This window comes from Streptopelia decaocto (assembly GCF_964273445.1).
Source record: "Streptopelia decaocto genome assembly, chromosome: 6".
In the NCBI taxonomy this organism is placed as follows: domain Eukaryota; kingdom Metazoa; phylum Chordata; class Aves; order Columbiformes; family Columbidae; genus Streptopelia; species Streptopelia decaocto.
The window spans coordinates 68,427,872-68,450,887 of NC_138660.1; the positions used below are offsets into that span (position 1 = coordinate 68,427,872).

General features: G+C 46.7%; 1 protein-coding gene across 1 annotated transcript; it reads right to left on the reverse strand.

Moving 5' to 3' along the window:
• Nucleotides 1-187: 187 nt before the first annotated feature.
• Nucleotides 188-20,909, reverse strand: WDSUB1 (WD repeat, sterile alpha motif and U-box domain containing 1). The gene is made up of 11 exons (XM_082056433.1): nucleotides 20,778-20,909; nucleotides 18,775-19,196; nucleotides 17,001-17,185; nucleotides 15,307-15,399; nucleotides 14,422-14,515; nucleotides 12,453-12,486; nucleotides 9,948-9,988; nucleotides 9,744-9,850; nucleotides 8,702-8,881; nucleotides 3,455-3,595; nucleotides 188-622 (listed from the first exon to the last, which is right to left on the reverse strand). Exons 2-11 carry the CDS (start codon nucleotides 19,170-19,172, stop codon nucleotides 459-461), a joined length of 1,437 nt encoding a protein of 478 aa, XP_081912559.1. The 5' UTR covers nucleotides 19,173-19,196; nucleotides 20,778-20,909; the 3' UTR covers nucleotides 188-458.
• Nucleotides 20,910-23,016: the final 2,107 nt, after the last annotated feature.

Genomic DNA, 23,016 nt, shown 5'->3' on the forward strand with positions numbered 1-23,016 from the left:
TGGTATGAGATGCAGTCACTGGTGGTTACAAATCTCTCCCAGTTGTCCCAACTACATGTTCGGTCATGGGGACCAGAGAAAGACACATTTTTGTTTTTTAAATTAGAAAAAGAAATACAGATTAGATACTATGCTTATCTTCTGAAAGACTAACTTGGCAAAATCAAGACTCAAAACTCATAAATGCAGTGAAAATTTTAAGAAAACTTTACTGGAAAAAGTATGAAGCTGAATACTTCATTTCTTAAACAGAAATAGCACAAAGAAAAATCAGCACTAACTTTAAAAGCTTTTCAGTAATTTTCCAGGAACTTCCACAGGTGGACGTTTTCTTTCCAACAGACGTTTCAGTGAGAGCCACAGATCAGAAACACACTTTTTTCTTTGCAGTTGTTTCTGATAGGATGATTTCCTTTAGCTACACATGATTTCATTTCAGCTGATTTTAGCACGCACCTTCAGTCGTGTTTGTGCTGCGTCTCCAGCCAGCGCCCGATGGCCATTTTCAGAGTCCTGTTGGGTGTGAGCAGCAGCGAGGGCAGCGGCAGGTTCGTCATGGGGCTGGAGCGCCTGCTGGTGCTGATCCAGCTTTCCATTGCCTCCTTCTCGTAGGAGTAGCCATCTGCAAAGAAACCACAGCGAAAGCTTTGAGCTGAGGCTCCGGCGCCGCTCCGCTGTACAGCGTTCAGCTGTTTCAATCGCAAATGTGAGGGAATCAGGATTTCCAAACAGGAAAGCTGAGATACAGACACATCAGCCAGCCCTGTCCCCCCAGGGGACGGTCACTGATTAACCGCGTTTGTGCGACACCAAGGTACACAAGTGCTGAAGAGCACCACATTACATCAGTTCTTCCTGGGTCCTTATTTGTCGTTAAGGAATTAGAGTTCATTATGAGGCTGTAAAAAGGCATCATCATGTTGAAGACATGTAGAACAAATTATTCTGAAGACACAGTAATAGCCATTGTCAAGCATCACCAAACATTGGCAAGTAATATACCCCCTTCCCTGCCTCACAAAAATATATCACAATGTCTAGATCTGCTAGTTAAGGACCATGGGAGAGGAAAGATACAGGGTACTGAACCCTTACTGGACATAAAACACAGTTGGTAATAAAATACCAGTTGTTAGTTTAAAAAAAAAAAAACCAAATGAAGTCCTGTGCTTTACCAAAAATGCATAAAGGGCATATTCGTGTTAGAGTTGCTGCACACCGTAGGTTAATACAATGATTAGCATTTCATCACAATTTCAACACTTCCATTTAGGTGGATCTAAAGTTGTTGAGCAACGTCTTTTAAAAATTTCACTTCAGGAACCCTTTATAGTGAAAAAACGGGCACCGGAAGCTGGCAGCGAATATGAACAGTTCAGGCTATTTCCCGTCTCTGACTGCAAAGTACCAACACACTCTACACACACAGAGTGAAAGTCAAAGATCTTTCTCACTTGGCTGACAGAAATCAGCACTTGGCATTCTACATTCTTTTTTCTTAAATTCTACATAGCACAGCACCATAGAAGTTTTACTTAACTCTGATTTAGCTTACTGATCTAATCAAAATACCCAACTCACGTCAGTTAGGTCCTCTCTAATCTCAGAAATACCCGAACTCCTGCAGTTTCACTGTGCAGCCCTGCCCTGGTGCTGCAGTGGGCTGCGCTGCAGGGGTCCGTCCTGCGGGCCGGGCAGCCAGCAGCAGCGGAACGGGGACGGTGCCAAACACACTGTGTCCATCTGTCTCACCACACACCCACCATCCTCCTGCTGCAGGCGCTGCCCTTTCTGTCCTCAGGCAGCAACGGCCTTAAAAATGAAGCGGTGCGAGGAACTCCCAGACCTGCCCCCTGTGCTGAACGCAGAGCAGGCCCGTGTTCCAGACCAGCGGTGTGCCACACGGAACGGCTGCCCGTGTTCCAGACCAGCGGTGTGCCACACGGAACGGCTGCCCGTGTTCCAGACCAGCGGTGTGCCACACAGAACGGCTCGATCCCCGTTCCAGACCAGCGGTGTGCCACACCAGCACAGAACGGCTCGATCCCCGTTCCAGACCAGCGGTGTGCCACACGAACACGGAACGGCTCGATCCCCGTTCCAGACCAGCGGTGTGCCACACGAACACGGAACAGCTCAATCCCCGTTCCAGACCAGCAGTGTGCCACACGAACACGGAACGGCTCGATCCCCGTTCCAGACCAGCGGTGTGCCACACGAACACGGAACGGCTCGATCCCCGTTCCAGACCAGCGGTGTGCCACACCAGCACAGAACGGCTCGATCCCCGTTCCAGACCAGCGGTGTGCCACACCAGCACAGAACGGCTCGATCCCCGTTCCAGACCAGCGGTGTGCCACGCGAACACGGAACGGCTCGATCCCCGTTCCAGACCAGCGGTGTGCCACACGAACACGGAACAGCTCGATCCCCGTTCCAGACCAGCGGTGTGCCACACCAGCACAGAACGGCTCGCGGGCAACAGTTACTAGATCATGAAAATACTACAGTTGGTCACACACACACTGTGAACATCTTATTTTAAAAGGTAACAGTTTCTCTTAAAAAGGCCTATTTGATCGTGTAATCTGCATGTGAATAGCGACCGGCAGTCATTTTCAGATTTTTCAACAAGATAATCAGATCTAAAACTATATATCCTTATTTCAAAATTATAAAAAGAGAAAAATATATGCAAAACTGTCCTCCTGCTATTGTTTAGAAGCTCGAGCCCCATAAGTGCGATGCTTACCACTCTGACAGTCATCAACTGTTTTCGTGTTTTGAGTGGTTTTTAACTCTCAGCAGTCTGGCCTGGTATGAAGTTGTCAGTCGCTGTTTGCAGAGCACCAAGAACATACGCTGGTCCTGTGATGATCACACATGCTCACTCCCTGCCCCCGAGATTAGAACTATAAAACACTAGCTCTGCATAACGTTTCACTACACAGCACCTTCTGCTCCTTGCATATCTCAGTTCCAAGGTCTTGCTGAATTTACATGCATTTAATTCTGTACAAACCTTTAAGTGCCACAGACATGGTCTGCTAAGAGCAGCAATGGGCTTGTTCTTTTGTTCCCATCCCCCGGGTGCACAATTTCACTTTGCACATGCCAAGACAAGTCTGTAATTACACGTGTAATTACATATGCAAAGGTACATAAACGAAGGAACATTTAAAACAAACAACAACCAACACAAAAAACCCAGAAAACCCTATATAGCCTCAGCAGCAGAGCTGACACTGAGCAAATCGCTTGATACAGTATTTTTCTCCATATCAGAGATGTAATTTGACAAATTAAACATTTACCACAGTTCTATTTTGTTTCAACAGCTAATTAGAACAATTTATTTATCTTTCAACAGCTAATAAGATACGCCCATTTTTGTGTTCCTCCACCTATCTTTAAATTACATTGACTAAAATGAATGACTTAAGTGAAGATGTACCTGCTGCAATGACAGGATCCTTCATAAGCTCCCTTGTTATGGGACATAGGAACTCCTCAGGGACAGCCGCAGAAACAGAGGCCATCTTCATCCTCAGGTCTTCAATCTTCTGGAGGACTTTACTGCGCAGGCCCAGAGACTCTGAGAAGTTATTTGTACATGGAGAACACAGACACATAAGGCACAGAGATTAGTTCTTGCATTAATCAGCAGTTGTGTTACAAGAGACATAGCTCCGTCTCGCCAACCCACCTCAGACAGAACAGTCCGCAGACACCCGGCCACCGCTACCAAGAGCTCAATACAGCAGCTCAGGAACAACGGAAACAGACAGTAACCAGAACACCACCTACCCCCAAAGCGCCAAGTGAGGAGACGCAGAATCACAGCGTGTCCTGAGTTGGAGGGGACTAACAAGGACCAAGTCCAACTCCTGCTGTCGTGTGGGACAACCCCAAAATTCACTCATCACCCTTGGCCCAGGTTTGCCCTGCAGTCTGGCACAGGGTCCTATTTATGCCCCCATTATGGCCATGAAGTGCTACATTTGTCACACATCAGCAGGGAGGCATTCAGATGCTGCTCCATCTCCCAAAACATCTAACTCCAGTCAGGCTGAGCACACTGAGCACAAGGACCCTGCAGTCGGTGCAGCGTCACACGGCACGCGCGAGGTGCGAGATTTGGCCCTTGAGCCCTCAGGAACAGCTCACGGCAGCGCTGCCCACGCTCCCAGGGGCTGAGCTCCGGCCACCCGGCACCACGGCCACCCGGCACCACGGCCTCACGGCACCACGGCCTCACGGCACCACGGCCTCGCGGCACCACGGCCTCACGGCACCACGGCCTCACGGCACCACGGCCTCACGGCACCACGGCCACGCGGCACCACGGCCACCCTCCTCACAGCCAAGTCTGTGCACCAGCCACACGTGCAGTAGAACATGACACCAAGCAGGACAGGAAGGTGGGCCCCAGGAAGGACCACAGGTTTATTTATGTATCCCCAAACTGATCAGAGTACTTACTATTACTTGTTTATTGAGAATAGACAATAGCTGTGAATCTCAAAAAAGAGGTATCTGTGCTTGAGCCAGCAGCCATTCTTCCCAACTTAATTGTGAGCAGAAGAGGAAAAAAGAAATCTGATAATGGGAAAAGTAATTTTACAGTTCTATAAACTGTCACACTACAATTTTAACCTGTCAAGATTGGAAATGCATCCCAGATATCAGTAATCATCTTGCAGCAGCACAAAGCATTCCTCCTTTTAAAAACTGCTCTGTGTCAAAAAAACTGCAGTGCAATGTGTCGCAATTCTTTCTTCCCCTCTAGCAGTGGTACATACCACTCTGGTTAATCTTCCATGTTCAGTACTACAATAACAAGTTGGTACAGCAGCCTTCCCAGCACTGCCCGGCCCTGCTGCCGACGGACACGCAGCCCGGCCCGAAACCAGCGCCCCCGCCCCACCGACCGGCTGCCAAACAGCCACTCCGGCACACACACCAGCAAAGACAAACCCTGCCAGAAAAACACACGCAAAGACATTCACCTGCCTTGCTTAATCGGGGCTATGAAATAACATACGTAAAGATAAAGGCAAGGTAAGAACTGAAATACAGTATTGAAATACAAGTTCATGCTTATTCTTAGGAAGGGTTTGCATGGAAATTTTGTAAAAATCTACAAGATCAGTTTGGGATCAAGAAAAATTAAAAATATAACCAAATGGAAGGACGGTAAAAAAGAAACCAAATAATTCTGTAGAGGTAACTGAATTTTGAATTTTTAATCTTCATCACATGGGCAATTTTTCCTAAATTCCGCTCATGCAAACAGATTAAAAATATTGCATCCAGTTTGCACTTCAATTAACTACCTCCTGATTAAATCTCTAGTCAGGGATTAAAGAATTATCCGTGACACGTCATCTTTGAAAACTAGTTCTAAAGAACACTTAAACTAAGATTTTGCTGATACAGGCAAAGCATGTGCCATTTTCTGTTAATCCATACTGAGCAATCCCCCAAAGCTTACTCCTACCTCAGTAGGCATGGTGAATCACAAGTGATTCAAATTCTGCCCCAAAATGTTGGTTTGAAGCTCATTCTCAGACCCAGAGTTTCTTGAAGAAGATGTGAAACAGGAAAGAACTTACACTTGTACGTACCTAGAGCAAAACCTGAGAAGCAAGAGGAAGACAAAAAAACCCCACACCTGAGAGATCACATCGCTGACGAGGACAAACTCAGCCTGATCGGAGACTGCAAAACTCAGCGTATTCATCCCTGGTTTACATTATGTTTCCAGGACACCCTGCAGTGAGGAAAGGCCTGAATCTGCTCTCTCTACTTACCCAACCTAAGTCCGGAGCCACACGGAAAGACGCCTCTCAACGTGCTGCAGAAGGGAAAGCGTTTGGAATGCCTCCAACCTCTTCACAACTTGTGATCTCACGGTACAAATCACATTGTTGGGCATTAGCCCCTAAACTAAGGGGTGGTTTTCCAAGAATCAGACCTAGCCTTTCCTCCTGCAAACAAACTGCAGCCAAGATTGACCTTGCGCTGACACATCCAGCCCGGCCCGAACAGCGAGGGTGCGGGCACAGAACCACGTACCCCTCTGCTACCCACAACTGGAACAGGATGCGCGTTGCTCTTCTTTCTGACTCAACTGCATTGCAGAATCGAATGAATGTGAGAAACCCTCAACTTTGCTGAACGTACACAAGCTTTTCAGCCAGAATGTACATAATGGTCACTTCACTTCACTTTTGCTCAACATCTCACAGAGTTTAATACAGTGTTATTTATATTGTATGACAACTGGGATGGAAAGAGGCAAGTTCCATTTGCATGGTAATGAAGCATTCTTTCAAAAAGCTGTCAAAAACAATCAAAGCAGCTAATGATATGTTATGTGAACCACTTCTTGTCGCTTTCCCTTAGATTAAATGCCTTCAAAGGCGAGAATATACCCTTTTTATTAAATGCAAATCAGAGCTGAACCAAAGGCTAACAGGACAAGAAATAAGCAGCTAATAAAAATAACAGAAGAAAAAGCTCCTATCCTATCAATCATCAAGTAAAATAGTCTAAAAAAAACCTCCCTTTGCAAAGACTGTAGAAAAACTAAAGAGTTTTTTGGAAAGATCTTATGGAACTGTGAAATACTGGGTTTTTAGAGCAAAGAAAACAGATTACTAAGGAGAGAAAAGACGTGCTCATTCTAGTATTTTTATAGTGATAGATTCCTAAAATTTAGTTAAACTGGAATTTGAATAACACCAAAAAGCACTCAAGGTTTAGGCAGACAGTATTTTCCTATTTTGTAAATGCTCGAGCCATGGCAGATAAATTCCTCAAGTCAAATAGATCAGGCTGTAGTTTCTATCCTGTACCAATTATAGCTGTGGAGTGATACACAGAAGCAGAATCACAGCATTTGCCACTTCAGAGCTGATCGATTCGAATGATTTTATTTGGCAACTTTGAGTAGCATATTTTCTTTTTAAAACTTCTTTCATATGACCAGTAAAGTGGAACTCATTGCTTCACATCGTATACATGCTGGCTCGTATTTGTGGAACAGCTTATGTTCATTAAGACAGTAAGTGATTTGAGCTAGAGCTTTTTACAAAGTTTCTTACAGCTGCCCGACACCAGTGAAAATCTGTCTCCTTATCCCACGATCTTATGATGGACGTTAAAGTACCCACTGAAGAAAAAGCCTGGCAAAAGACCAAAGTCTGGAGAACACAGACTGAGCAATGAGCATTTTATCTGATAATGGGAAGAACAAACTGAAGGCACTTCAGCTCATCCGTACAATCCATCCTCACCGCATGGCGCCACAGCTCACCAAGAGGCGGAAGGCAGAGGTCCCCGTAATCGGCCTGTGTTCTACACGTGCTCTAAGGCCACATCCACTCTGCACCTCACAGCCTGCCTTACAATGCACAACTCCGAGTTACTTTCTTATTTGACTTTGAAATGGTTCTTGATGGCGTCATTACAGATCTATCAGGCAACACATGCTTTTGTGGCTTTTCTTCTCCAAAGAGAATGCTAGAGTGAGCAGGTCAGTTCTCACCATTGCATTGAACTCTCACATCACTTTCCAGTCAGCACTATTTGATTAGCCTCAGCTGGTGACTGCTGCAACAGAGTTTCAGGTACTCCAATGGGAAAGAAAATGTGTGCAGAAACAGATGAGGCCCAATGTCCTTCATGGATGACAATTCCTGACAGATTCCCAGCATCGCTGTTGATCTCTAGAGTTCAACAAAGCCAGCTCTAACACTGAGGTACTATGAGCTGATACAGACCAATACCAGACACACACACACAACAGAAAAGGAAGGGATTGGTCTTCCTAAAATGTAGGATACTACATTCTCAAAATAAAACCATGCTTTTTAAAAAGTTTCTTAACTCACTCAGCCTTTTACTATACTTGATCTCACTTTGGCAAACACACCAGCACCTGATCTACACCTAAGTTTTGCCATCAACATGAATAGAGAACTTATACGCAGAAAGTTCCAGTGTAGTTCACCATCCTTAAATTTCTTATTTGAGAATTACCACTGTGGAATCATTACTAAAAAGGCATTTCCTTGTGATTCCTTCTAAAACATAACCACAATTTTGCAATAAAGCGACAGGACAATGTATTCGCTGGGACTCCTGATGAATTATAAAGCCTCTGAGCCAGGCAAGCTTTGCTTGATCCTCACTAAATGGCAACATCAGATCCTTCATCTCCAAGTAAAAACTAAAACCTTGTGGTTTTCTATTACAGTAACAGTACACAGAAGAATTTCACTGCTAAATTCAAGAGAGTTGACCACCCAGTATTATAAAGATGCACTTTTGCAGACCGATAGGAAAAACTACCGAGTACCCTATTTACCAAAGCCAGGATCATTAAGTATACACAAAATATTAAATTCCTTTTCCACAACTTAATTAAAAAATATCTAAAAAGGAAAACAGAAACAAAAGTAGGTAAGACCATTTAATATGGTGTTGTTAGCAGAAGTGTATTTTATGTCCTTAGGTATAAGCAAACACAAAAGAGTGTTGCAGATAATGTGGCATTTAGGGTTTTTTATCAGCCCTGGTAATAAAATAATTTCAGAGAAAGAAAATCCATGTATGGAACTTCTAACTCACCATCATCCCAACATTTCACATGCACTCTAAAGGTGAAAAACTATTTGGATTTCTATACTCTTACCGATTTTCAATTCATTAGTCAGACTCTCTTTAGTAAGGTTGAGTAGCTCCTTGCCATCAATGTTATTAGTTTTGAAAAGCCCAACGAAGTCTGCCAAGCCCTGTGCACGCAGCCAGGCTGAAACATCGTCCTCTGACCAGGCCTCGACAGCCGCTTTGGGTTCATCTTCTACCGTAGTTCCTTTGGAAAGGAAAGAGAAAAGACAGTTAAAAACAGACAAACAAAAACACACCCCCAAACAACAGTGAAAAAAAAACAGTTGTAAGAGCAATGGCAGTAACAAACGCTGGTTTTCAAGTGTTCTAAGTACTAAACATTCCCCAACATCTAATAAAACAAATGCTTATTAAACATTACTTCAGTGGGGGGTAATTTGGGTTTGTCTTTTACTTATGGATATTCAACGTTTAGAGGAATTTCATCTCTCAGATGCCTGCCCTTCTATCAAATTTGAACTGAACCAGAAGACCGCAAAGCGTCAGCAGACAATGGAACCGAGTCTCAGACTTCCTTCGAAAAGCCGACCAAAGTCCAGACTTGTGCTATGAACAAATGACCTATGTACTTTTGTTCCACCACTTCAGGTGCTGATATACTTTGTAACACTAACTATCCTGGTTTTCTCCACCTATAATAACTGGTAAGCTCTATTTCTTGTTGACAGTTATGTTTGCCATTAGCATATTTTCTGTGTAACTCTTCACCAACAATACTTGTCTAAAAAGTCTTCCAGCACTCTGGGAATAACATTAATCTCTTAAAAGCTGTCCAGAGAGTAAGAAATGGTGAATATCAGAAAAGAAGATATAGCAGTAAAAAAGCAAAAATACTTCAAATGTATCTTTTCTTTTCTCAAAAAAAAGTACCTCTGTGGGACATTAATAATATCACTTCACAGAAAACATAAATATCATGCAAATAATCCTGAGGTTACAAACTAACTGCATGAAATAAAAAGTGGGATTTTTGCATCTTAAGAAGGTGTTCAACAATATTGCGCTTTAAATTGAAGGAACAGATCACAAATACTTGACACACTAACCTGCACAGGGTTGCTTAAGGTCAAACTGCCATATGTTCACAGTTTTATCCATTGAACCCGTGGCAAGTAAGGGACTATATGGTGCAAAAGCACAAGTTGTAACATATCTACAAATAAAAATACATGTGTGAATATTCACAAGAAAATAATTTAGGTTTTTTTATTTATTAACAGTAAAACAGAATAACCATACGGAACTCTTACCTGGTATGCTGAGTCAAAGTCTGAAGGGTATTGCCAGTACTCTGTAAAATAATTTTTTTCATTTCAAATCTTAAAGAATAATGCATTCATTTCTACACTTTCTTTCAAAATAAGGAATAATATTGTTTCTTGGAAGATGGCAGAAGTTACCACCAGAGCAGTGACACAACCTGCAGAGCCAGCAACGCCACCTGTGCTCCCCGCTGCAGGCCCGTCCTCGCTGCGCCGAGCACCGACCCGGAGCACAGGCAGCGCCGACCCGGAGCACAGGCAGCGCCGACCCGGAGCACAGCCAGCGCCGACCCGGAGCACAGGCAGCGCCGACCCGGAGCACAGGCAGCGCCGACCCGGAGCACAGCCAGCGCCGACCCGGAGCACAGCCAGCCCCGACCCGGAGCACAGGCAGCCCCGACCCGGAGCACAGGCAGCCCCGACCCGGAGCACAGGCAGCCCCGACCCGGAGCACAGGCAGCCCCGACCCGGAGCACAGGCAGCGCCGACCCGGAGCACAGGCAGCGCCGACCCGGAGCACAGCCAGCCCCGACCCGGAGCACAGCCAGCCCCGACCCGGAGCACAGGCAGCCCCGACCCGGAGCACAGCCAGCCCCGACCCGGAGCACAGGCAGCGCCGACCCGGAGCACAGCCAGCCCCGACCCGGAGCACAGCCAGCCCCGACCCGGAGCACAGCCAGCCCCGACCCGCAGCACAGCCAGCGCCGACCCGGAGCACAGCCAGCGCCGACCCGGAGCACAGCCAGCCCTGACCCGGAGCACAGGCAGCGCCGACCCGGAGCACAGCCAGCCCCGACCCGGAGCACAGCCAGCCCCGACCCGGAGCACAGGCAGCGCCGACCCGGAGCACAGGCAGCCCCGACCCGGAGCACAGGCAGCGCCGACCCGGAGCACAGCCAGCCCCGACCCGGAGCACAGGCAGCCCCGACCCGGAGCACAGGCAGCGCCGACCCGGAGCACAGGCAGCGCCGACCCGGAGCACAGCCAGCCCCGACCCGGAGCACAGGCAGCCCCGACCCGGAGCACAGGCAGCGCCGACCCGGAGCACAGCCAGCGCCGACCCGGAGCACAGGCAGCGCCGACCCGGAGCACAGCCAGCCCCGACCCGGAGCACAGCCAGCCCCGACCCGGAGCACAGCCAGCGCCGACCCGGAGCACAGCCAGCCCCGACCCGGAGCACAGCCAGCGCCGACCCGGAGCACAGCCAGCTCCCACAGCACACCAGCGGAACCACCGGCGCCCGCCGGGCTGCTGCCACGCGGATAAAGCACCTCATCTGCAAACCCGGGGTTAGAAATGCCCAAAGGTGAGGAGGTAACTGAAATTCAAATAGGACCTCATGCTACAGTCCTTCAGTTGGGCCAATAAGTAATCGCACCTGTGCTTCTATGTGGCCACCGGATGCTACTAAAAACCAAATCCCTGAAGTTCTGCTAAGTTTTAACTTATGATTGGAAGTCTTCCTTCTACTGAAAGGTATTGTTTCTTTGACAGGTACAGACAGACTGGAAAGACAAAGAGGACTGATGGGTCTGAAGGACTGATGGGTCAGCACTCCAGTTTTTAGAGCTGTCCCTCATGAGGAAAGTGCCCCATTTTAGCTTGAAATCCTTCTGGCTCCCATGAAGGTTTATTGTTCCCACTTCTTATTTGGTGAAAACCTAAGGCCATACAGCTTACAAATACTATTAAGAAATACTTATGCTGTGGTTGTCTGCATCTTTCAGCTTTCTAGGGTTCCAAAAATCTCGGGGACTTCTTACATACCTGTCGAAGCAACAAACTACTAAAATAATTGGACCAAAAATTGAGAAAGTATCAATTAGTGATTTTGGTGAAAAATTTTAACCCTAATGAAAAATTCTATCAGTATAGTATGCACAGAGCAAGGTGGAGAAGCTTAAAATTTGTTCAGCCTTCATTTTCAACAAAATTATTATAGTTTTTAATACTATAAAGTACTAACGGTAAACACCACATAAAGGTGAACCATGAAGAATGTAATAACAGCATTATGGAAAATGTCCAAACAATATGTTTAAATAAAAGACAACATATTTAACATAAAAGTTTCTTTAATTTTATTATTATGCTTCTATTTTATGTGCACTTTATTTATAATTAACTGAAGAATTTTACATCAAAAGCTACAGTCCTTCCTGCTTTGGAAGCGAAGATAAATTAAGGGTAACAAAAAATCTACTTCAATATGAAGATAACATGTAAGTGTGGAATTCATTGGATAATACTTCACTGTAGAGAAATCAAATAACAAACCATTCAAAGAAATGTAACTGAAGTGAGAAAGACTGATCAGTTCTCAAGAGATATTTTTCTTCAAACTCCTTCCCCACCCAAATGCACAGTAAATACTGCGGGCTTACGCAGTTCCTGTTCTTTGATATTTCTTCACATTGGTCAGACCCTGCAGAAAGAGTGCTCAGATTTAAAGCCAACGATCCAATGAACGATCTTGCACTATGCTCTACTTACCGTTTCATATATTATGACACTCTTGTCCACAGACCTGTTAAAAAAACAAACACACACAACACATTGACATTAAAAGAATGCAGAGGAAAAACTAAACTATGTTTAATTAAGAAGAGGAAGAAAACCACCTTTTCCACAAACGAAAGAGCAAACAGATTTCTTAACATTACTTTATGAAAAGCTTAGATACCTAAATCCCCTCCCTTCATGCTCCCCTTGAAACCCCACCACTGCTGAGCTGTACCCCCAGCGGGAATAACCGCAGCGGTTAAGCGGGAAAGCTGCGGCTCCAGCAGGTGCGCGGTGCCCGCGCGCCGCGCTGCCCCCCTCCGCACCGCGCTGCCCCCCGCCCGCACGCCGCGCTGCCCCCCGCCCGCGCCGCGCTGCCCCCCGCCCGCACGCCGCGCTGCCCCCCGCCCGCACGCCGCGCTGCCCCCGCCCGCACGCCGCGCTGCCCCCCGCCCGCGCCGCGCTGCCCCCCGCCCGCACCGCGCTGCCCCCCGCCCGCACGCCGCGCTGCCCCCGCCCGCACGCCGCGCTGCCCCCGCCCCCGCGCCGCGCTGCCCCCCGCCCGCGCCGCGCTGCCCCCCGCCCGCGCCGCGCTGCCCCCGCCCGCACCGCGCTGCCCCCGCCCGCACCGCGCTGCCCCCCGCCCGCGCGCCGCGCTGCCCCCCGCCCGCGCGCCGCGCTGCCCCCCGCGCGCGCCGCGCTGCCCCCCGCCCGCGCCGCGCTGCCCCCCGCCCGCGCCGCGCTGCCCCCTGCCCGCACCGCGCTGCCCCAAGCCCACCCGCTCGCCAGCGCGGCACGGGCACGCTGCCCATCCACATCGACCCTCAGCACTTCCGTGGCTTTTGGAAACATCGCCGTTTCTAAAGCCTGCTAGAGGAAGCAGTGCAATGCAATACACAACATCCAGTGGTGCAATGCAACCAATACACAAAATATTCCACGAAATGCGAATTGCATAGTTATTTACCACGACAGCACTGCTTCTCGAAAGACTTAATGGAATAGACATTTCACTTATGACAATGCAAGCGAAAACAATCCACGTCTAATGGAAAACAAAATAGCTCTAGATCACAAACACTATTAATGACCTTCAACTACTGAAAAAGACTCCCTTAAAAGTAACAAAACCCGAAATGTCAAAGCAAGCTACTGTCTCCTGACGTTTGTATAGTTTTCAGTTTATTTGCCAGCTATTCTTTTCTTTTTCCTTTGCAAGACAACAGTTTTTCTGTTTCAGATTAGAAAATCTTCGTAAAAAAGACAATTAAAATGTAGAGTTGAGTCCCACAGTTACCTCAATCATGCACTTTTTATGGAAAAAAAGGCTTATGTTGCCATATGCTGGGTGTGGAACAGTGAGGAAATTTTCATAATAACTTCAACCAAATCTATCAAAGACAAAAACCTCAAGATATTTACCTTTCTAAAAAGTTCCTGAAAGTATTTAAGTGAGAAGGAGTCCTAAATGATGTCCCAAAGAGACTGTAAGATCACAGTGGAGATTTGTATTTTCAGTAGATCTAGGATCATTTTGGTTGGAAAAGACCTTTAAGATCGAGTCCAACCGTCACCCAACATTGTCACCTCACCTCTCCGCCCCGTCCCTGCGCACCATGGCTACGTGTGTTCAGCCCTCCAGCGCCGGTGACTCCCGCGCTGCCCTGGGCAGCCTCATGCCGGCGTATCCGCAGGAAAGGCCACAGAAATGCCCCAAAACCAGGAAATCAATCTCATGCCAACGCTCCAGAGAACTGAGCTTGCAACATCCTACATTTCAAACTCAATCACCCGCAAGGCGCAGATCAAATGGAAAGGGACTTCAATAGTCCTACTCCTTAAATATTGGAAATATATTTTGAAGTGTCCAGCTCTCCTGAACTTCCTGCTTTACAACACTGAAGCCTGAACCCAGACAGCCATCGGCGTGACATTTAAACAAGTAAAAGATACTGCTCACCCTGAAACCAGCAGCTGCCCATCGTAAGAAAAGGCACAAGCCAGAACTGGGGCAGAATGTCCACCCAACGTGCATTTATGTTTTAATTCAACACCTAAAAGAAAAAACTAAATTACTACACATGGACGTATTTGACAAAGTACAAAACAAGCTGCTTTAGATGAATAAAGCTGCACCAAAGATCTAACTCTGTGACATACTGTCTACAAAAAAGGGGATAAAAGATCAGAGACAACTTAATTTTAACATCTCCGACTTCCTCACTTTGTGGCTTTAGCAGGTCTAACAATTTTTTAGATCATTAAATGTGTGTCTGTAAACAAAATGTTCACCCTTACAGACTTTTGTATAAAAGAGATTACGAAAAAATCCCCGCTGCAGATGTTTTTGGCCATCTGCCTGGTCTCCACACAGCACTCACACATCTGCACTGCAGTTTTAGCAGGAGTCAACACTCTTTTCAGTTCTCCAGCTCTTGTACTGAAAGATGAAAGGAAACCTCTCCCTGGAGTGGTAGATTAAGAGGTTTCAACCTATCGACCTGCTCAAAGGCCACAGTAGAAATGCTACTAGTTACCAAAAACTAAAGATGCTGATTAAAATGACATGTTCATCATGACACTAAGTTTAAGAGAACTGGGGGAAATTTTTAAAAAATCTTTTCCAATTGTTGATAAATAGATCACTGAATAAAATGAACAGGGCCCAGTGTCACAAAGTGCTGCATGCCTTCACTGCTCTCCTGCCAGCAGTTACAAGAAAACTGTCCACTTGTGCTTAGTTTGGCTGTGAATCCATGACAGCAGTACAAATGTGATCTTAGATGTAAACTGTCACTTAAAGACTTAAGACACTGGAACATGAAAGAAACATCACTATACACACCTGAGAAGTCTGCAACCAAAAGAAGCCAGAGCTTGATCTGATTATCTTGACCACAAGAAGCCATCTGGAAGTATCTGAACCCATGTTCACCATCTGATAAAGTTCAAATACATTAATGGGGCTTGGAAGTACTGAACATAACAGCACATCAGTGAACCACATCAGCATTCTGACACTGGAAAATGGTACATCTCCTTAATCTCAGCACTAATTTTAAAGAGTGTTAATTAAAATAATTGCAGAAGTTCTAAAACCATTTAGAAGAAAGAAGTACGCACCACTGCCACACTGTTCCCTGAACCAGTAGATACAAACCAGAACTGGGCTCATATTTTAAGTTTTCTTGATAGTAAACATTTGATTCTTCTGTCTACTGAGGGCAACAATATACTCTTTTAACCTAAACTATATGGTTATATCCATTGCTTCTACAGTTCAGCTGTTCTCAAACTTAACCACTTAAGCATGTATAAAATGTGAGAGTATCTGGCAGGCTGTTTTCATAATTTTAAATGCTCAAGTTTTCATTTTTATAAGCTAACTGATGTTTCATGACTGCACTCCAGCCAACCACTCAAGAAATACTGCATTAACGATTAAATACAACAGTAACAGTTCTACAGCTTTCCCCTCTCTGTTCAGCGGATATGAACATTTCTGAATTATCACGTTCTATTCTGCATGAGTTGTTTCAGCTTTTTTTTTAATTATTGTTATTATTATCAAGTCCTGTGCCAAATGATTCCTGCTGTTGTACTCCACTGAGCTGGCACGAGCTACGGAACAGCCCTTCGTGGCACTACCTCTGCCTGCACCAAGCCTTACCATTCCTGCAAGAACCACCAGGACCAAAGCTGGACATCAGAAAACCACAACAGACATTTTAAGGGCTACTTTTCCCAGCTCTGTAGTTACCAGAAACATCAAGATATTTACCGCCAAGTGTCTTACAAAATAACCCCAGAGACTTCATCTCTATTTTTCCAACACATAAAGTACATTTTAGTTTCACAGGGTTATCACAATAAAATCCTAGCATACATAGACCTGTTTGTTCACAGGAACAATCAGAGCTACGACAACTGTGGCAGATCTCAGGACTTGCCTCAAATCTGTTAAACATTAAAGCATCAAAGTGCATCATTTTTGCACAGCACCGCACGTTTGTGGGACACAGGAGATTCTGGGCTTACTGCTCCCCCAAATTCCTTCAACTGAGAAAGTCAGGTGCAGGAAAACAGTCTATCTGTTCACATCCCGCAGCTCAAGCATTTAGCTTCTGAGGTTTACAGTTCTCTGCACTGCCATAATCCAGCCCTGCTCCTCGGGGAACCAACGCATGAAAGAGCAAAGTGGGAATGGTAACCGAGCACTGCACCTTGCAAGGCCCCGGCAGCCACGGCACAGCCTTCGCTCACAGACGCTGCCCAGACAGCTCCCCAACCCCGATAACTACCTGCTGAAAGCTGCCATAGCATGCCAATCACCTTGGCTGTGGACCTAGTACATTCCTTGTCATCAACCTGACCACGACTTCTACTGAAGAATATTCAGAATATTGCAAAACATCAGCTCTTCCCAATGTCATTTGTATCTCGAGCATTGATTACAAAAAGAATATGAAAACAAGAGCTTAAGAGAAAGGAAGTAATTCTTCTTTCCATGCTCCTCCCCTGACAAGTCAAGTAACTAACCAGAAATTGGCTGTGAAGAAATATCGCAACAGGTAACACCAAGATCATGTGCTTTTTCATTATGTAGGCATCTCATTTTATCGTCCCAAATGGTTAAATCACCACATGATGATCCAGTGACAAAGGAATTTCCATTAGGAGAAAATGCACAGGCCACCAAAGAACCATCTTTAACATTCCCAGATCTGAAAAGCAAAAGTACATGGGATATGAATTTAGAAAAAGTGACGTTCTGAAGAAGCGATCTCTGAAATGCAATCTGATACAATCCGCCAAACTGTTCTAAGTTTTGCACTTTGGAATCTGGTAACAGAAGGGAGAGAAACTCCCACTAACAGTGGAAAGAGATGCAAAGGAGCATGGCTGCAGGAACCAGGACCTGCTCTTGACTGCGGGAGGCAAAGTGTGAGATGGTGCGCAACGGCAAGGTTTAACGGAGAGAGAAAATACCTTTCAAACTAATGACCTGCACGGGCTCACCGTTTGAAAAGCACAATGCACTGTTAAAATTCTATGGCAGGATATATTGTAAAAGTCAAAGATAAATACACAGCTATCATAACACAAACAGGGGAAAATAAGACACCCACAAGCTCTCTGTTCTGTTTTGAAAGACAAAACAGAACACCTGCTAACCCATATGATAAGCTGTAGCTGAGTAGAGTACCTTGTAATTTATGATACAGGGCTAATTTTGGACTACTCATACACAAACGAATGCAACGTGAAAAAAGAAATTCTATATTTTAACTAAGTCAACCAAAGCACTTTGTAAAACTGATCTTAGAAGAAAATTCCTTGCAGATATGGAAGTGTGGTCAATCCTCAGGAAGGAAGTGAGGTCCATCTAACACTCTCCAGGTTACCCAGTAATAACCTAAAGTCAGTTGGAAGTGTCCCACTCCTTTTAATGGACACTAAATCCTCCCTCATCCTGTGCGGAACATCTCACCAGTTCCCTCAAATTCTTAACTTCTTTCCTAACTTTAGACAGATGTTATACAATTGCTGCTCTAAAACCTAAATGATGTCTTGCCTAAGTACAGATTACAACAACCAGACTGAAGACTTTACTGAAAGACTTTGAAGATCACCCTGTGGTTTATGCCTTTAACTGTGCAACATCACTGAAAAGGCTCATGTGCTTTGTTTCAAATGTTTATTGGACACCCACGTGAAATGTTGACTCTCACACTTAACCCACTCAGCTCCAATACTCCTCTCTGTCACCGTTATATCTTAAGCTATACGGTTTCAGGATACATCAGCAGCTCCCAAACTCTTTGATTGCTAAATTACTATTAAGCTTCTAAGACCTCCCTGGACGCCAAATAGCCTTGTAACTAACTATTTAATTAAAACCCACTACGTATAGTCCAATATGAGGCACACAGCCCCGTCAGGGTACACTAACAAACTGCATATTACGCATCATAGTTTGTTGACCCACTGCATGCAATGCATAATGCATCCTGATTTCACGTTAAATCAACAAAAACATTTCCATGAACTTAAAAAAGACGCAGGATTTAGATGAAAGACAGCTTAGTAAAAATCAAAGCTTGAGTTTGCATTGTTTGACTTTCAAAAAAGCAGACTCATCACTTCTCCCTCTCCTATTGAAAATCTTTTGGTCTTCTAAATCCTATTCCTGTTTCTCCATGACATCAGTTCAGTGGTGTAAGTCTGCAAGTCTTGCACGCAGTACAACAAACTACTCGCATGGTATCACTGTCACTGTAAACAAGGCTGTTAAAAACTATCTGGCACTTACCTGTGCAGTTTCAAGGAGCGGGTGTCCCAGAGAGCCACGGTCCCGTCCGCTGCCCCCGACACCAGGTACGCGGCCCCGGGGGAGAAGCGGCAGACGCGGACAGGACTGGCGCCCGGCTGCTCCAGCACCGCCAGCCGCCGGCCGTCGCCAGCGTCCCAAACCACCGTCGTGCCGTCTGTGGAACACGAAGCCAAAACGTGGCCTGATGGAGAGAAGCAGCAGCAGTGGACAGCATAGGTGTGACCTTTTAAAGGCGAGTACGGAAGCTCAGTGAAGTTGTTTAAAGAATAAACGCGAACAGTTTTGTCCAAGGAACATGTAGCCAAGCACGATGATGAGAAGGCACAGTAGTTGATGTCATCACTATGATCTGCTAACGTGTGAATTAAGGTTGCCATTTTATCTACTTTCAATGAAAATATCTGAAAAAAAGGTTAACGGTTAGACTTATCTCTTTTATTTCATAAATGAAACATACTACCTTAGCGAGACAAATTATCCAGGAAAAACATAATAATAACATTTGCAGAGGCAGATATTTCATCTAAGCATTGTTTTATATTCAACTTAAATCAGCGATTAATCACAGCAACAACATGGGGGGTTTATGACTTGATGAGAATTAACGTATCTAAACATTTAATGTCAACTTGCAATTCTGCAGCATAACAAGCAAGATGACATTGTAATGACTTGCTCTTAGATCAGCAGCAAAACAAGTTATTCTAGCTACTTAATTTATGCTAAAAAGTTCGCTGTTCAGATTTGTTATTATTTGCACCCACACTAGACCCAATGGAGCAAATGGCCACTACAGAAGACAGTCACAGCATTAATTATGTGACACTAGGCATACAGAATCATAGCACGGTTTGGGTTTACAGAGCACCCAGACCAAGCCCCTGCCACGGCCAGGGACGCCTTCCCTGCCCCGGCTGCTCAGAGCCCCGGCCCCGCGCTCTGCGGGACGGGGACCCGCAGCTGTTTCAGTGTCTCACCACCCTCGTGGTAAAGAATTTCTTCCTCACACCCATTTTAAACCTACTGTCTTTCAGTTTAAAACCGTCTCCTCTTGCCCTGTCACTGCAGGCTCTGGTAACAAGTTCCTCTACATCTTTCTTATGGTCCCCCTTTATACACTGAAAGGCCACAATCAGCCAAGCTCTGTCATTTTCATCTTCTGTATTCTTGAACTACTACAGAGGATGCAAGCAGGAGGAGGCCTCGTTGGTCTGAACATAATACAGAGAAAAGGTAAGCCTTGTACTAGCAAACTTACAAAGTTACCTAAAAAGCAGCAGCAGAGATAACAAAAATAGAATAACTGAGCACAGAATCAAGGGATGCCTGTTCAGAATGTTTCACAGTAAAATGTAAATATTGGCAGAGTCCAACAGAAGTAAACAAAGATACTGTTCGCTCTTTAACTCCCTTAATTCATTATTATGAGACCTGTCTTCAACTATCCTTTAATAGAAAACAATCTGTGGTTCTGTGAATAGGGAAGCATAAAGCAAAGGGAATTGCCTACAGCTCTTACAAGTTGTTTGTGCTGAACGACAGCAACAATGCTATTTATATTGAGTTAACACATCCAAGACAGTCAACTATTATTATAGTGCCTCATTATGAACAATAATTTCAGAGCTAAGAGGCAATCACAAAAGGGTTTGGTTTTGTATATACACATACACACATTTGTCTTTACATGTAAATATATACACACATGTTTATATATATGTGGATATATAAATGTGCATGCATAAACGTATGCACACATGCACAAATATATATGTATACATACAGACACAAAGGTATATTAAGGGCAAAACAGCTGTTCCTTTCAGGCAGTATAAGGCATATCAATTTAGTTAAAGATCAGATCTTTGGATACTGTTTTAGTGTCACGATTCTCACAGTTTTACTGCTATTCTCTTTAAAACCATTAAACCGATTAAGAAGAATCAACATCTCTTTATGTGTATAAAGAAAAATCAACGTACTTCTCTCGACTACGAGAAATTAAGAGTCAGGCAAAGCTGGACTCCTGGCAAGCCGAGGCTGCCGTAATCTCGTAGTTACGAGATTTCCAGGAGCTCACTGCAGAAGAGCAACTTCAGAACGAGAGGTTCCGGTATCAGCAGCCTGAACTGGCTGAAGGACGATCTGGAGCATCTGTCCCCAGCGGTGTTCGGCGCGATGCCGCTCCCCTCTCCCGCAAGGGCAGTTTCTGCTGACCCCTGCGCCACCCGCAGCCGCTGCGGGCGCTGCGGGCCCGTCCTGCCAGCACTAACGCCCCCGCCCCGGAGGCGCGGGCAGGGGGCTCGGGATGCGGCCGTACCTCACCGGTCCAGCGGCGGCTGTCGGGGACGCCCGGGAGGACCCGGCCCGGCTGCCCGGCGCGGCCGGAACCGCAGCCGTTCCGCACCGGCGGCGCCCAGGGGAGCGGGGCGGCCGCAGAACACCGGCCCGCCGCCTCTCGAGCCGCCGCTCCCGGCAGCGCCGCGGACACGCCCTCCGGCCCGAACCGCCGCCGCCCAGCCCCGCGGGGCCCTCAGAGCCCCGAGCCCCGCGGGGCCCTCAGAGCCCCGAGCCCCGCGGGGCCCTCAGAGCCCCGAGCCCCCCAGGGCCCTCAGAGCCCCGAGCCCGGCGGCGGGAACAGCAGCAGCGCGCGCGACCCAGGCACAGCGGCCAGCTCCGCTGCGCACGCGCAACGCCCCCCGCTCCCCCCGCCTCCCCGCGTGGTGCGGTCCGAGCTGGCGGCCGCGCGCTGGGCTGCACCACGGCGCGAGGGCGCAGGGGGGTTGCTGTGTTAACCGCTCACTGCCCGGCAGCCGCGGCGGGTGCGTCGCCTTTACCGCGGCGGGTGCGTCGCCTTTACCGCGCCCGGTGTGTCGCCTTTACCGCGGCGGGTGCGTCGCCTTTACCGCGGCGGGTGCGTCGCCTTTACCGCGGCGGGTGTGCCGCCATTACCGCGCCCGGGCGCCGTGCGCTTTGCAGACAGGGCGGCCCGGCCGGCGTGCCAGCCGCCCTCGCCGCGCGGGGCGCTCCGCCGCGTGCCGGGCCGCGCGGGCCGCGCTGGGGAGCTCGCGCAGAGCCCGTGGGCGCCGCAGGCTCGGCGCCCGATCGGCCGGGCCGGGCCAGCGCTGCACGGCTGGGAAACAGGGCCCGGCCCCGCTGCCGCCAGCCAGGGCGCGTGTACAGGTACCTGCTGTTGACAGGGTAACTGAAGTAGTTTCAAACAATAACTTCTCCAACCCCATAATCTCTCCGGTAGTTTGTATCATTTTTCACATCCAGATACATGCTTCGCAAGTCAAGCGAAACAAAGGGTTTATCATGGCACCTACCGTTTTGAGGAAAACAAAGTCACTTTCTTGAGTCACCTTTGCCCAGGAGACACTCGGTTCTGTGTAAAGGGTCTGCCTCCACGGCTGAGCCAGGACGATCCGCACTGTTGTGCCGTACGTTACCCAGTGGCACGCACCAGCTGATGGCTGCTGTTGGTCACTCCGAAGCCCAGGTGTGGCTGGCACTCTGTCCCTCTCACCTGTGCGGCACTGATTTAGCGATCCAGCAGAGCAGACATGACAAAATAAAAAACACCTGCCTTGCATGAACGTTATACCAGTTCTTAGAGACTTCCTTACTGAAGAGGGCAGACAGTTAATTGCGAATACTGGACATCAAATTCTGTGGATTATGCATACCACACCAATACACTTAAAAACTCAAAATTACTTGCTAAGTAAGTTGTCATGAATCAGTAACATGCCCAGAAATTTAGCCACTATCAGTTAGTGATGATGGTTTGGACAAGCAATGCGAGTTTGTGTAAACAAAGATAACACATTCATTTATCTAAATAAACATACCAGTTATAAAAATTTCTGGTTAACTTTGAAGCTGTAACCTCAAGGTAGTTCAAAAATAGTTACATAATCAAATCGCATAACCGTGGTGTTCCTGATTTCAGCCTTTAGCCCTCTGTTTGCAGGCATGTTTTCATAAATCCAAGACATCTAAGAATGATACCAGTTTAATAAACCAAGTCCCCTAGGCCACCCATTCAGCATATTATATAAAGTGATTGTCCCTCCGATGTCTGTGCCCATTGTCAGGTAACAGAGCACCTCTACCCTTCTAATTGTCGTTAGGGAGCTACAGAAACCATATACAAACACTAAAGGAAAAGCTTTAGACATCTTCCTAAAGACAGATCTTTTGTCCAAGACAACTACA

Coding starts and splice junctions, on each gene's coding strand:
- WDSUB1 (XM_082056433.1), bottom strand. CDS start 19,172: ATGGCAACCTTAATTCACACGTTAGCAGATCATAGTGATGACATCAAC. Junction 12,487..14,421: donor GGGCAGCTGCTGGTTTCAGG/GTGAGCAGTATC, acceptor TTTTTTTAACAG/GTCTGTGGACAAGAGTGTCA. Junction 9,851..9,947: donor ACTTTGACTCAGCATACCAG/GTAAGAGTTCCG, acceptor TTTTATTTGTAG/ATATGTTACAACTTGTGCTT.